The sequence below is a fragment of the Rhinoraja longicauda genome, chromosome 10, assembly GCF_053455715.1.
Source record: "Rhinoraja longicauda isolate Sanriku21f chromosome 10, sRhiLon1.1, whole genome shotgun sequence".
In the NCBI taxonomy this organism is placed as follows: domain Eukaryota; kingdom Metazoa; phylum Chordata; class Chondrichthyes; order Rajiformes; family Arhynchobatidae; genus Rhinoraja; species Rhinoraja longicauda.
This window is the reverse complement of record NC_135962.1, coordinates 36,807,896-36,823,126: the sequence shown is the minus strand read 5'-3', so window position 1 is coordinate 36,823,126 and position 15,231 is coordinate 36,807,896. Positions and strand designations below refer to the sequence as shown.

Genomic DNA, 15,231 nt, shown 5'->3' with positions numbered 1-15,231 from the left:
ACACCCTCGTATCAGACAATGGCAGACGGTTCTCAAGCCAGCGCTTTAAAGACTTTGCTACACAGTGGGACTTCACTCATGTTACCAGCAGCCCAGAGTATCCCCAATCTAATGGGTTAGCTGAAAGAGCTGTCCGCAGTGCTAAACAACTCATGGAGAAGTCTCGCAGAGACGCAGCTTATGTTTTTCTAAACCTCCTCGATCTCAGAAACATGCCACGTGACACAATGCTTGGATGTCCAGCACAAAGACTAATGTCAAGGCAGACACGTACTACTCTCCCAGTCTCAAGGAAGCTGCTTGAACTACATATGCGTAAGACGCAGGAGGTACAAGCCCAGCTTCTAAATAAAAGACTGTCACAGAAAGTGTGCTATGACCAGTCAAGCTGACCACTTGGTTGTCAAGTTACAAACCCCACAAAGTTAAAACCGGATGGCATGGTAACGGAAATATGCCAGGAGTCCAGGTCTTACCTTATCCACTCAGAAGGAAAGTTGTACAGGTGGAATCGCAGACACATTTTGCCTGTAGTTGAGCCTGGCCCAGCACAACTAAATCAACAGGCACTGCTAGATCCGTGTGACACTGACACCGATCACCAGGATACTGGACTTGGGCCAAGCGACAATAACGCTCTCACAAGAGACGGACAAGAAATAATGGACACTGAGCAGTTTCAGGTTCAGGTGCCTGTGGCTAAGCTGCCTTTGAACGCCACTGAGGGTCTGTACCGAACACGCTCAGGTCGTGTTAGCAAGCCAAATCCCAAATAGAGAGACTGAATTAGCTTCTTTACTATGTTGGTCACTTGTTTACAATGCTGTGACCTTAAATTAGTGTTTAACAGTGTGTGCACTTGTCTGGCTATAGTGTTTAGTATTTAGCATGTAGTACTTCTTACCTTGTATGTTTGTTTGGCCATAGCGTTTAGTATTTAGCACATCCTACCTTGTATGTTTATTCTAGCAGTAACTGCATTTTGTATATGGGCTGATATGTTTACTACTTCACATGATATTTTGTTTTTAGATGGAACATGAGCTAAGGAAAGGGGATGTTGATCAGTCACTGTATTCACAGTCCATGTCGGGTGTTTGCAGATGCCATTCCTGCAATACCTTATCTTGCTCATGCGTGTTACCCGGAGGAGTCGTCTTGTTCGGGAGCTGCGGCTTTGTCATCCTCGTGGTCATTAAACTTAGCTTGAAGTTAATAACTTGTGGCTATTCTTGCAAATTCATACAGTTAGTTTAATTTGGCATCCTGCACAGACATCGTAGGCTGAAGGGCCTTTTCCTGTGATGTGTGTTGTTCATCATAGTGAAAAAAGCTTTAGCACTCCACTGAGGTGATATGGGTAGAACTTAGAAATATGAAAGTTGTGTGCACTCTAGTGGGATTGTACTAAAGGCCGCCCAATGGCAAGCAGGAATTGGAGGAACAGATATGTGGACAGGTTACTGAAAAATACCAAAGCAACAGGATTGTCTTAGTGGGTGACTTTAATTTCCCCAATAGTGACTGGGCCTTGCTCAATGCCAAAGGGGCAAAATTTATGAGGTTTATCCAAGAGGGTTTCTTGAAACAGTATGTGGATAGTTCAACCTGAGAAGGGAGCATACTGGACCTTTTGTTGGGAAGTAAGCCTAGCCCGTTACAAACAAAAATTGCTACCTACAGTCACTATATCCACGGACTATCCCAGAGCAGAACATCCTTCCCGACACCACCAGATGTACACCAACCTTGTCACTCTTCAAGTCACAGCTCGCCAATTTGGACATGGATCATCTCACCAAATGCACCCACATAAAAATCTAAATAACCCTTTTGCAACCAGTACCCACCCGAGCGAAATCTGCACGAGATAGCCCAGCTGTTGGCGGTTGTGGAATGAAGGGGAATGACAGTAGGGGATTCCTGCACTCTCTGCCTTTCCTGGTGGACACCCATCTACTTTATCCCTGTATCTTAGGTGTGACCAGCTGACTAGCTCCTATCTATGGCACTCTCATACCCCTGACTAATCCCACGGTCATCCAACTGCAGCTCCAGTTCCTTAATGCTGTCTGTAAGGAGCTGCAGTTGAATGCGTTTACGGCAGGTGTAGTCCTCAGGCACACTGAAATCTCCCTGACTTCCGACATCTTGCACAAGGAGCATTCCACTATCCCAATTGGCATTTCAACGACATCAAAAACCTAGAAAGATTTACACAGAATAAAAAGTTCTAATATAGTTTTGGTTAATGCGGTGCACTATTATCATATCCAAAGTAAGCATAAAAGTGCATGTTTGTTCTCTATTCATTCTTCATCTATTCATTAAAGCTGTATTTTGTAGTGAACACAAAGTCAAAAATATTAAGGGAACAAAGTTGCTCAGCTGGTCTCTCAGCATCAGAGATCCAAATTAAATCCTGACATCAGGTGCTGCCTGTGGAGTTTGCATTTTCTCCTTGTGACTGTCCTAAAGAAGCCCAAAAGTCCTAAAGATGTGTGAGTGTATCGGTTAATTGACCTCTGTAAATTGTCCCCTATGTGTAGATGCATCGTAGAAATGGGGGGGGGGGGGATTCATAACAATATGGAGAGAGTAATTTTGGATTAGATTAGTGTAGTATTAAAGTAATGGGTGTTTGATGGTCAGCGTGGAAGTCAGTGGGCCAACAGGACTCTTCTCTTGCTGTTTCTCTCTGAACAAACAAAATCTATATGAATCTACTCAATATATTTAATTACCTGGCTGCCTCCTGACTTACAACATGTTTTGGCTTACAAAATCAGAATAGGATATTGTAGAATTTTCTCTGCCAATGTAGTGAAAGTTCATAAAAAAAGAATGTTGATTTGATTACAAATGTTTTGCTACTGTTGGATATCTAAAACCCATTGAATTTGATACTGGGTCTTAATTGGTTAAAAAAATACGGTAATAACCATAATGCAGGGAGGAAGATTTTTCAAATATACAGTTCAATAATTTTTGATTGTTACTGGAATAAAATTACATTTGTTTACCAGAGTGCACATCATCTGAGATAACTTAATTTTTTTTGTGACCGCACTACATAAAACATGGATTCACAAATGTAGACAAAAAAAAATCATACTTGTTAATATGTGTTAAAGGTTTGTCTTCTGTTGCACAGGACATTCTTGAAGGTGGCAATCTGCGTAATGCACTCCAGGAGCTGCACCAAATGATTCTTACCCCAATCAAGCCCTACAGTTTCTCTCACAGCCAGAACACAAGTGAGCGCAGCCAAACCTTTGACTTTCAGTCCACTGTCATGAGCCCGGACAGCAACTTGGGTCGGCTGTCTGACGTGAAAGATTCTGCTGCAGGGGGCATTCAGCAGCACAACATTACAGGCGGCGAGAGCGAGTCGGGAGGTGCTGTGGTTCCAGAGGGAGATTTGCCTGGACAGTTTACAAGAGTCATGGGCAAAGGTAAGCCTTAATTCTAAAGATTTCTCAAATAGAAATACGAGTACAATAATAAATTAAGCAGTGAACGAAGATCTAATTGATCAGTGGATTCAACTCCCTGGTTCTTTGAAAGTTTTCTTTTATTTCCAAACGTAAACTTTATACAGAATAAAAAATATATACAAAACAAAAACTGTGCCAAAACTCTTCAGACATTTTCAACACCTATACATTAATTTATGTCATACTCAGTGGTGTTTGACCCTATATTTAAACAAAACACCCTTGCCACCCATGTAGCCCCCTGGGTTGATAACGCTGCCCCTTTTTTGAGGGGCAGAGTCCCCACCGGACCCTGCCCCTCAATGTCCATCAGCATAAGGTCCTGAGACTGTGGTCCTCCCTCACCGAGCGTGGGCATAGAAACATAGAAACATAGAAACATAGAAAATAGGTGCAGGAGTAGGCCATTCGGCCCTTCGAGCCTGCACCGCCATTCAATATGATCATGGCTGATCATCCAGCTCAGTAACCTGTACCTGACTTCTCTCCATACCCCCTGATCCCTTTAGCCACAAGGGCCACATCTAACTCCCTCTTAAATATAGCCAATGAACTGGCCTCAACTACCTTCTGTGGCAGAGAATTCCACAGACTCACCACTCTGTGAAGAAATGTTTTCTCATCTCGGTCCTAAAAGACTTCCCCCTTATCCTTAAGCTGTGACCCCTGGTTCTGGACTTCCCCAACATCGGGAACAATCTTCCCGCATCTAGCCTCTCCAACCCCTTAAGAATTTTATATGTTTCTATAAGATTCCCCCTCAGTCTTCTAAATTCCAGCGAGTATAAGCCTAGTCTATCCAGTCTTTCTTCATATGAAAGTCCTGCCATCCCAGGGATCAATCTGGTGAACCTTCTCTGTACTCCCTCTAAGGCTAGAATGTCTTTCCTCAGATTAGGAGACCAAAACTGTACACAATACTCCAGGTGCGGTCTCACCAGGGCCCTGTACTACTGCAGCAGAACCTCCCTGCTCCTATACTCAAATCCTCTTGCTATGAATGCTAACATACCATTCGCTTTCTTCACTGCCTGCTGCACCTGCACGCTTGCTTTCAATGACTGGTGCACCATGACACCTAGGTCACGTTGCATCTCCTCTTTTTCTAATTGGCCACCATTCAGGTAATACTCTGCTTACCTGTTCTTGCCGCCAAAGTGGATAACCTCACATTTATCCACATTATATTGCATCTGCCATGCATTTGCCCACTCGCCTAATCTATCCAAGTCACTCTGCAGCCTCCTAGCATCCTCCTCACAGCTAACACTGCCACCCAGCTTCGTGTCATCCGCAAACTTAGAGATGTTGCATTCAATTCCCTCGTCCAAATCATTAATATATATTGTAAATAATTGGGGTCCCAGCACTGAGCCTTGCGGTACCCCACTAGTCACTGCCTGCCATTCCGAAAAGGACCCGTTTATTCCTACTCTTTGCTTCCTGTCCGCCAACCAATTCTCTATCCACCTCAACACTGAACCCCCAATACCAAACTTTATACAGAAGTATATACAAAACAAAAACTGTGCCAAAACTCTTCAGACATTTACAACACCTATACATTAATTTATGTCATACTCAGTGATGTTTGACCCTATATTTAAACAAAACACCCATGCCACCCACGTAGCCCCCTGGGTTGATAACGCTGCCCCTTTTTTGAGGGGCAGAGTCCCCACCAGACCCTGCCCCTCAATGTCCATCAGCATAAGGTCCTGAGACTGTGGTCCTCCCTCACCGAGCGTGGGCATAGAAACATAGAAACATAGAAACATAGAAAATAGGTGCAGGAGTAGGCCATTCGGCCCTTCGAGCCTGCACCGCCATTCAATATGATCATGGCTGATCATCCAGCTCAGTAACCTGTACCTGACTTCTCTCCATACCCCCTGATCCCTTTAGCCACAAGGGCCACATCTAACTCCCTCTTAAATATAGCCAATGAACTGGCCTCAACTACCTTCTGTGGCAGAGAATTCCACAGACTCACCACTCTGTGAAGAAATGTTTTCTCATCTCGGTCCTAAAAGACTTCCCCCTTATCCTTAAGCTGTGACCCCTGGTTCTGGACTTCCCCAACATCGGGAACAATCTTCCCGCATCTAGCCTCTCCAACCCCTTAAGAATTTTATATGTTTCTATAAGATTCCCCCTCAGTCTTCTAAATTCCAGCGAGTATAAGCCTAGTCTATCCAGTCTTTCTTCATATGAAAGTCCTGCCATCCCAGGGATCAATCTGGTGAACCTTCTCTGTACTCCCTCTAAGGCTAGAATGTCTTTCCTCAGATTAGGAGACCAAAACTGTACACAATACTCCAGGTGCGGTCTCACCAGGGCCCTGTACTACTGCAGCAGAACCTCCCTGCTCCTATACTCAAATCCTCTTGCTATGAATGCTAACATACCATTCGCTTTCTTCACTGCCTGCTGCACCTGCACGCTTGCTTTCAATGACTGGTGCACCATGACACCTAGGTCACGTTGCATCTCCTCTTTTTCTAATTGGCCACCATTCAGGTAATACTCTGCTTACCTGTTCTTGCCGCCAAAGTGGATAACCTCACATTTATCCACATTATATTGCATCTGCCATGCATTTGCCCACTCGCCTAATCTATCCAAGTCACTCTGCAGCCTCCTAGCATCCTCCTCGCAGCTAACACTGCCACCCAGCTTCGTGTCATCCGCAAACTTAGAGATGTTGCATTCAATTCCCTCGTCCAAATCATTAATATATATTGTAAATAATTGGGGTCCCAGCACTGAGCCTTGCGGTACCCCACTAGTCACTGCCTGCCATTCCGAAAAGGACCCGTTTATTCCTACTCTTTGCTTCCTGTCCGCCAACCAATTCTCTATCCACCTCAACACTGAACCCCCAATACCAAACTTTATACAGAAGTATATACAAAACAAAAACTGTGCCAAAACTCTTCAGACATTTACAACACCTATACATTAATTTATGTCATACTCAGTGATGTTTGACCCTATATTTAAACAAAACACCCATGCCACCCACGTAGCCCCCTGGGTTGATAACGCTGCCCCTTTTTTGAGGGGCAGTCCCCACCGGACCCTGCCCCTCAATGTCCATCAGCATAAGGTCCTGAGACTGGTCCCCCCTCACCGAGCGTGGGCATTGGCTGCACCAAGTTTCAGTGAGTCCCGCAGCACATGCAATCTGGAATGGACCAGTCAGCCACATTCCCTGACGGAAATTATACTGTGCTGGGAGGCCAACAATTTACGGGCAGACCTATGAGCTGCTTTCATCCGAGTTGATAATCGTCCAGGAGCACTTGATGGCCGTCTCCGAATGTGTTCCTGGGAACAGCACTTAAATCAGAGAGCCCTATTTTAAGGAACTGCGACAAGGACCCTTGCATCATTCTCCAGACCTACTTTGCAAATTCACACTCGATGGTGGGCAAACATTTCTCTGTAGCAGCCGTCCAGAGGACAGTGTGCATCGGTAGTAAGATACCGAAGGTACATGAAGGATCTGACTGGGAGGGCCCCTCTCACTGTCAGCTAAGCACGATCCTGGTGCTTGTTGATGAGTTCGGGCAATGAGGCATTTCGACAGACAAACTGGGCAGTCTGCTCAGAGAACCATGCCAGAAGATCCATCAGGTCCTTGCCCCTCAGTGGCTGCAGGATGCAGGACTGGCCACTGCCTGATGGACCTGGTGTTGGTCTGGAAGATTATTTCCACAATGGATAAATGGTGTGTCGATGTCCTGCTGACAGGCATATTGTGCGACATCGGTGCAGGCTCATTCTTCGCAACACTGGGGATGGACACTTTTAAAGTTACAAATCAGGTAGAGCAGAGAGAAATTTACTGCCCCGATAATGATGTATTCACTGATCCAGGATTGCATAAGAGGCGTCTTGTTTAATCCACGGTGGCACTTCTCGTTTTTGAGTCAAAAGGTCATGTGTTCAAGCTGCACTTCAGAAATATGAGAGCATAATCCAGACTGATACTCTCCATAGCATTGTTAGTGGTGGAGAATTTCAAATGAAGCATCGCACATCCTGCCCTCAACTGGCATAAAGGAGCACTTTTGGTCCTGTGTAGAAAAAGTGCTGGGATGTCCCCTCAATGTTTGCACTAATACAGTGGCCCCCAGGTTCCAAACAACCTCATTTACGGAAATCAACATCACACATTCTCCCGTACATTTTTAAAGCATTTTCAAGCTAGTGATAATAAAATGTTTCATGGTATTAATGATTGGACACATTACATGTTCCGTTATTTTAATTATGGATAGTGTTAGGGTGATATTAATGGCATGAAAAAATTATCGCTGTTATGTACATGGCAGATTATGGTTGATTATCGAAAATTACATTTCTGACTCAGAAATTGGCGTGCAGGCTATTCCCAGAATGGGACCCATACAGTATGTAACCCGAGGACTGCCTGTATTTAGCTCTCAACTAATTACACAAAAACAGATTGGCTTATCATCGTTGTTCTGTAAAACTGATCATGGTATTTCCCTGCATTATTAAAGTGAATACAAGATTTAATCATCTGTAAATTGCTTTGTGGCAAATAATTAAATAGAAATTCTTCCTTATTATTGGAGTTATGAAAAGATAGAATTGTAAAAAATCTGCAGCCGTGAGTTGTTGGCCTTGTGAGCGCATGCCTTTTAATATCTATTATGAACAGTCAAGCAATGTATTGGCTTACATGAGCATTTATAATGTCACTGCTGTCAAGTTCTAATTACAGCTGACATTCAAGCTTAGAAATGTTTTCGGTGTAAGCTAAAATTTCTCTGTCAGATGTGAAAGTGGAACATCTTGGTAGAAAATATCTGTGAATCCATAATGAATGATGCCTGTCTATCGAACTAGTTATTAGGGCATTAATCGTGTTTGAAGGTGTGAGGGATTTCCTGATATATCGACCAGCTCTACCAACTGAAAAAAATAGCAATGGACAGATGAAACCTCAAATGTCGACAAAGAACTGCAGTGCTGATTTTCCAAAAAAGAGACAGTGTTGGAGGAACTCTGTGTGAGGAAACATCTCTGGAGGGCATAGATAGGCAATGTTTCAGTTTGGGACCTTCCTTTAGACTGACTGTGGCGTGGGGAGAAAGCTGAAGGAGAGATGGGTATGGGACGAAGCCTGGCAAGTGACAGGTCAACACAAATGAGGAGGCCAGAGTTGAAAAGACAAAAGCTGTGACATAGGGTTAGAAGAGGAGGGAAACATGAAGCGGAAGGAAGGAATATGAGGTGGGAGGGGAAGGGAAAAAGGAACAACGGGAGCACATCTAGGTAGGGCACACGGGGGAAAGGGGGGGGGGGGGTGGGGGTTGTTTGTTGGTTTGTAAACTAAAATTTGAGAATTCAATATTCATACCATTGGATTGTAAACTACCCAAGCAGAATATAAGGAATAATCTCAAATGTTGTCTTGTATTGTATTCGCATACAAATACAAGACACAAATCACCGACATTTATCTTTGAAACTGATATCAGTTTCAGTGGCATACTGAAACTTGGCCTACTAATCATGCCAAAGTAGCTTTTACTTTCAAATAATGTCCTAAATACTTTGCAGCTTTTTTTCCCCTGATAGGCTTTAGTTCTTTTCCCCCACTCTTTGCCTCTTGTGAAATTACATACCTGTGGGGAATGTATGATGATGCATCTGGATTTAATTTTGTGGGGACAAATTGAAGAAGGTGTATGATATGCATCCCATCATTGGTTGGTGCAATGAGTATGAGGGTCAGGAATTCATTTTGCAGCTTCATAAAACTTTGGTAAGGCCGCATTTGCTGTATTGCATGCAGATCTGGTTGCCTAATTGCAGAAAGGATGTGGAAAGTTTTACCAGAATACTGCCTGGATGAGACTGTATTCGCTATCAGGAGAAATTGAACAGACCTGAGTTGTTTTCTCCATGGGGAGTGGGGCAGAGACCCTTAGTACATTCCTGGAGTATCTGAACAAGGCCCTGAAGCATAGAGTAGGAAGTAGGATTTTTTGACCTCCTGCTAAAATGTTCTACGGTCTAATGTGAAATAATTTGTGAAATGCGCATTGCACTTGATTAACCATTGAATTTATCAAAATGAGTAGATACAAAGAAATGATGGAGTAAATGTTTGAACCTTTAAGTAATATTTGATGGAACCCATTGCTATGGACCTATTAAACAGACTTCCTACAATATAAAATTAAGAAAGAGAGTAAGTTCTTGAGGTTTTCCTCCTCTTTCTGACAGTTCTGTGAGATCCTCTCCCATGGCTTCCCCTTTGTGATTCCTATTGTTCAAACATGTTCTGACCCAGACTCGCTTCAACACCTTTTTTGTCTCCTTTTCATTTCTAGCCATCTTTTCATCTCCAGTCTACTCCATTCATCTGCCAATCAAATTCCATTCACCTGTATCCACCTAACACTTGCCAGGCTTTGTCCAGCCCCCATCTCTCTTTTCTCGCTCCCCATCCCCTCCTACAATTGGTCTGACAAAGGGTTCCAAACCAAAATGGCACCTGTCCACTCCTTCCACAACCCGCTGAGCTTCTTCAGCACTTTGTGTTTTGCTCAAGATTACAGCATCTGCAGTTTCTTGTGTCTCCAAATTATTAATCTGCAGGGATCCAGCTTTTGATGTACATGGGACGGCGTGCGGAACATTGTGACTGACGTTATTTGTTTATTTCATAAAATTAGCGTTGCTAACATTGCCAACAGTAGGAGCAGGATCGGAGCACTACTATACCTTTCTAATGGACAGATATGTGGTGAATGTGATAAATATGATATGTGAAATATAAATGAACCTGGCATTTAATATGAACACATTTGTTGAAGATTGGGGATAAGGTCAGGATAGAATAAAAATGGGAATATGTATTACGCCTTTTAAGGAGTAAAAATGTTCAATAAATTTGAAGAATTAAGATACAAATGCTTATCCTTAGAAGTGGAATTGGTAGTGGAAAATGCTTATCTGAATTGTCATAATGATATTGAAAAGCAAGTGGTGTGAATTTGAACATGGTTAAATTGTTTACCATTGTAAAAAGATTGGTGCCTTGTAGATTCACAGACAAATTACCCAGCGTAATTTACAATACATTTGAATATCTGTTCTTATGATTAGTGTAGTGAGGACTGTTCAACGCTTTAGGTTATGAAGAATGAAGAGGATATCAGTGAATCATTAAACGAGCCACAAAAATGTGAAATGAACAAATCAGGAACTTTTTCATGCAATAGAATGTAGAAACCATACTGTATTTAAGGGATTCAATGATACTTTGTTATCACATGTACCTAAGTACAGTCAAATTTGTGGTTTTTGCTTACAATCAGTTAAAATCATCCAGCAGATCTCACCTAGGCAATACACAAAGAGTAGCCACGTTTCTGGCGCAGACAAAGCTTAAAAAGTTCATCAAACAGTCTTATCTCGCAGCAGCGAACCAGGCCTGCCGCCGTACGTGGTCGCAGGCAGCACCCCACCCGGCCCTCCATCAACCTCGGCGGCTCCCCGCCAAGTCCCCACCACATTCTCGGCCGCCCCCGCCGGGTCCCCCTTCATTCCTGGTGGTCCCCCGCCGGACTGCTTGCGGCAGCCCTCCTTGCTCACGGTGAGACTATGTTTAAATTTAAATTATTTTTTTAAACCCTCCCCCTCCCCCCCCTCTCCCTCTCCCCCTCCCCCCCCTCTCCCTCTCCCCCTCCCCCCCTCTCCATCTCCCCCTCCCTCCCCTCTCCCCCCTCCCTCCCCTCTCCCCCCTCCCTCCCCTCTCCCCCCTCCCTCCCCTCTCCCCCCTCCCTCCCCTCTCCCCCTCCCTCCCCTCTCCCCTCCCTCCCCTCTCCCCCTCCCTCCTCCCTCCCCTCTCCCCCTCCCTCCCCTCTCCCCCTCCCTCCCCTCTCCCCCTCCCTCCCCTCTCCCCTCCCTCCCCTCTCCCCCTCCCTCCCCTCTCCCCCTCCCTCCCCTCTCCCCCTCCCTCCCCTCTTCCCCCTCCCTCCCCTCTTCCCCCTCCCTCCCCTCTCCCCCTCCCTCCCCTCTCCCCCTCCCTCCCCTCTCCCCCTCCCTCCCCTCTCCCCCTCCCTCCCCTCTCCCCCTCCCTCCCCTCTCCCCCTCCCTCCCCTCTCCCTCTCCCCCTCCCTCCCCTCTCCCCCTCCCTCCCCTCTCCCCCTCCCTCCCCTCTCCCCCTCCCTCCCCTCTCCTCTTCCCTCCCCTCCCTCTTCCCTCCCCTCCCCCTTCCCTCCCCTCTCTCTTCCCTCCCCTTGGATGTAGTTTATTTTATCAGTACCAGTACAGTACCTTTGTAATGTTTGACTATTCTATTTTGCAGTTTGTACACAACTCCTTGTATCCAGACCAGATGAAGAAAACATAAGCTCCTTCCTGCAACTAATTGACAAATGCATAGGTCATGAGGTGAGAATGAATACAAAATTAAATGAGATAAACAATCTGCTCAATTGAATCTGTTTGGTCAAACCTACAATTCGAAGCTTCACAAATTTTAATCTCTGTCTGCTTACGTACTTCTTTGAATTTAATTTGAAATAATTTCAAGACTAATTTATTTATTTGCCATTTACTATCACGTGTCTCTAAAATGAACATCAGAGAGGTGCAAGTTTAGACAAACACAGAGTTAATATTTAGCCTTTGATAATGTTCTACATAGTAGGCTGCTCTGGAAGGTTAGATCTTATAGGATCCAGGGAGAGATGGCCAACTGGATAGAGATTTGGCTTCAGGGAAGAAAGCCGAGAGTGATGGTGGAAGGTTGTTTTTCGAACAAGAGGGCAGTGACTAATGGTGTGCCACAGGGATTAGTGCTGGGCCCAGTGCTGTTTGTTGTTTAGATCAACTATTTCAATGAGAGTGTATAAGACATGTTAAGTCGGTTTGCAGATGGCACTAAAGTAACTGACATTGTAGATAGTGAAGATGGTTTTCAAAATTTACAGCAGGTTCTTAATCAGCTGTTCAAATGGGCTGAGGAATGACTAATGGAATTTAATGCAGATAAGTGCGAGATGTTGGATTTTAGGAAGTCATACCCGGGCAGGACCTTTACAGTAAATGGTAGAGTTCTGGGGAGTGGGCAGAGGGGTCTAGGGGTACAAGTCCATTCACCTTCCACCACCACTCTCGGCTTTCTTCCCTGGTCAAATTTCTATCCAGTTGGTCATCTCTCCCTGGATCCTATAAGATCTAACCTTCCAGAACAGCCTACTATGCAGAACATTATCAAAGGCTAAATATTAACTCTGTGTTTGTCTAAACTTGCACCTCTCTGATGTTCATTTTAGAGACACGTGATAGTAAACGGCAAATAAATAAATTAGTCTTGAAATTATTTCAAATTAAATTAAATGGGCAGTTCCTTCTCTCCTTTATACTTTGCTCTTGCCATCACTCTGATATAAGTTAATCTTCATCTCATCTGTCCACAAGACCTTTTTCCAGAACAGTGGTTGTTCTTTTAAGTACTTCTTGGCAAACAGTAACCTGGCCATTCTATTTTTTGCGGCTAACCAGTGGTTTGCATCTTGATGTGTTGCCTCTGTATTTCTGAAGTCTTCTGCGGACAGTGATCATTGACAAATCCACACCTGACTCCCGAAGAGTGTTTCTGATCTGTCGGACAGGTGTTTGGAGATTTTCTCTTTATTATTGAGAGAATTCTTCTGTCATCAGCTATGGAGGTCTTCCTTGGCCTGCCGGTCCCTTTGTGATTAGTAAGCTCACCAGTGCTCTCTTTCTTCTTAATAATGTTCCAAACAGTGGATTTTGGTAAGCCTAAGGTTTGGCTGATATCTCTAACAGTTTTATTCTTGTTTCTCAGTCTCATAATGGCTTCTTTGACTTTCATTGGCACAACTTTGGTCCTCATGTTGCTGAACAGCAATAAAAGTTTCCAAAAGTGATTGAAAGACTGGAAGAAAGAGTAGGTGCTGAGAGCTCTCTTATACCTGCATTATGGAGGCATTTAAACACACCTGAGAAATTACAAACACCTGTGAAGCCATGTGTCCCAAACATTATGGTGCCCTGAAATGGGGAACTATGTCTCAACACAGCTGTAATTTCTACATGGTGAAACCATAATGTATAAAAATACCCTTAAATTAAAAAAGACAATATGCACTTTAACCACATGTGATTTTTTTCTATTACAAATTTCAATTTGTGGAGTACAGAGGCAAATAATTAATGGTGGGTCTTTGTCACAAACATTATGGAGGGCACTGTATGCAAGCTTTTCAAGGTACAGCTCTGCTCTGGAACTGTTGATCAAATGATTTCCTGTTTGATATTTTGCAGCCTCAAAATTGTTGCATTCGTAAATAAAGGCAACTTTATCCTGTATCCTGCTACAAATAAATATTTTCATTGGAGCTCTGAAAGCCCCACCATTTAATTAGGAAATAAAGGTTTTGAGCCCAATTTTAGAACAGTTTAACCTCTGGCAATGGACCAATAACAAGTGATGAATGAGCAATAACTCTTAATCCATCCATTTGCTATCTGAGAAGGATAGGTTTAATTCATGCCTATCAAAATATCCTCTCCTCTGAACAGTCTATATCTTGGGCAATATACATTTGCAAATATAATTATATGTTTATGCTCTAATATAGTGCAGAAAAATACTAGATTCAATTACCACAGAGACATGTTTTAAATGTGGCTTGTTCAGCTGCATTAAAAAATATTTTCAAAACAATTCTTTAACTGGTAATGACCTTTATTTTATTATGGAAGAACAATTAAAGATGATTGTAAATCTGCCAGATTAAGTTCCACCAAGACTCAGTACACAACCTGCTATTTGGCGTACCCCATTGTCTTTCATATTCAATAATGCAAAGATTGTATACTCCAATTCCTGCCAAATAGACTAAAGATGTAATGAAAAGGGCATCCTGCCAATATTAATCCATCAACCAACTTCTGCCTCAGGAGATTTGCTTTTACTTCATATCATTCCAATCTGTGGGCCTGGTGTGTGCACATTGGGCTGTGGTGATTGCTTGTCAAACAATAGGTTTTTGAAAGAAACAATTCCCATTTAAGGATACACATGCACTGTTTATGATTTATCAATTTTTTAAAAAAATTGATATCCTTCCATCCAATGTATAGAAATTACATTTATCTTTGGAAAGTATAATGTGTTAATGTACTTTTTCAGTGCAGGAGAATATTGTGGTAACCCTTTAATTGAAGTGGTTATTTATTATATTATATACTTTGCATCCTTATTTAAGAAATCCATAAAAATATATAAATGTCTAGAACAACTGTGAAACCTGATATAATATTACTGAAGCAGGGAAACCTTGCATCTTACTACTAATTTATGTGGAATATTTTTTTTAAGCCTGTAATTATTAAATGATGTTTAATTAGCACATGTTGACTGAGTGAAAACATTAATTTTAGATATTAAATAACATGTAATGACATTTTATAGATTTAATTACAACTGTTTGCTCTCATCTTAGGCTTTTACAGAAACACAGAAGAAAAGATTATTGTCCTGGAAACAGCAGGTTCAGAAGCTCTTTAGATCTTTTCCCCGGAAATCTCTCTTGGATATGCCAGGCTATCGACAGCAAAGAAAGTGTGTTTTAATATTTATCTTCTCAATTCTGAATTTTCCTGCATTTCTGAAATATTTATAATTTATTTCCATTTCTAACAGGCAATG

General features: G+C 43.0%; 2 protein-coding genes across 6 annotated transcripts in view; one reads left to right on the top strand and one right to left on the bottom strand.

The window, feature by feature from the left end:
- gmfb (glia maturation factor, beta) overlaps positions 1-15,231 on the bottom strand; it is a 449,169-nt gene that overhangs the window by 130,855 nt on the left and 303,083 nt on the right. The gene's annotated exons all lie outside the window — the stretch shown is intronic.
- Positions 1-15,231, top strand: part of samd4a (sterile alpha motif domain containing 4A) — a 112,166-nt gene that overhangs the window by 77,395 nt on the left and 19,540 nt on the right. For all 5 annotated transcript variants that reach the window (XM_078406663.1, XM_078406662.1, XM_078406660.1 and 2 more), the window contains 3 exons: positions 3,155-3,455; positions 11,854-11,939; positions 15,026-15,144. In XM_078406663.1, coding sequence (XP_078262789.1) covers positions 3,155-3,455; positions 11,854-11,939; positions 15,026-15,144 — 506 coding nt within the window. The remainder of the gene's footprint in view (positions 1-3,154; positions 3,456-11,853; positions 11,940-15,025; positions 15,145-15,231) is intronic.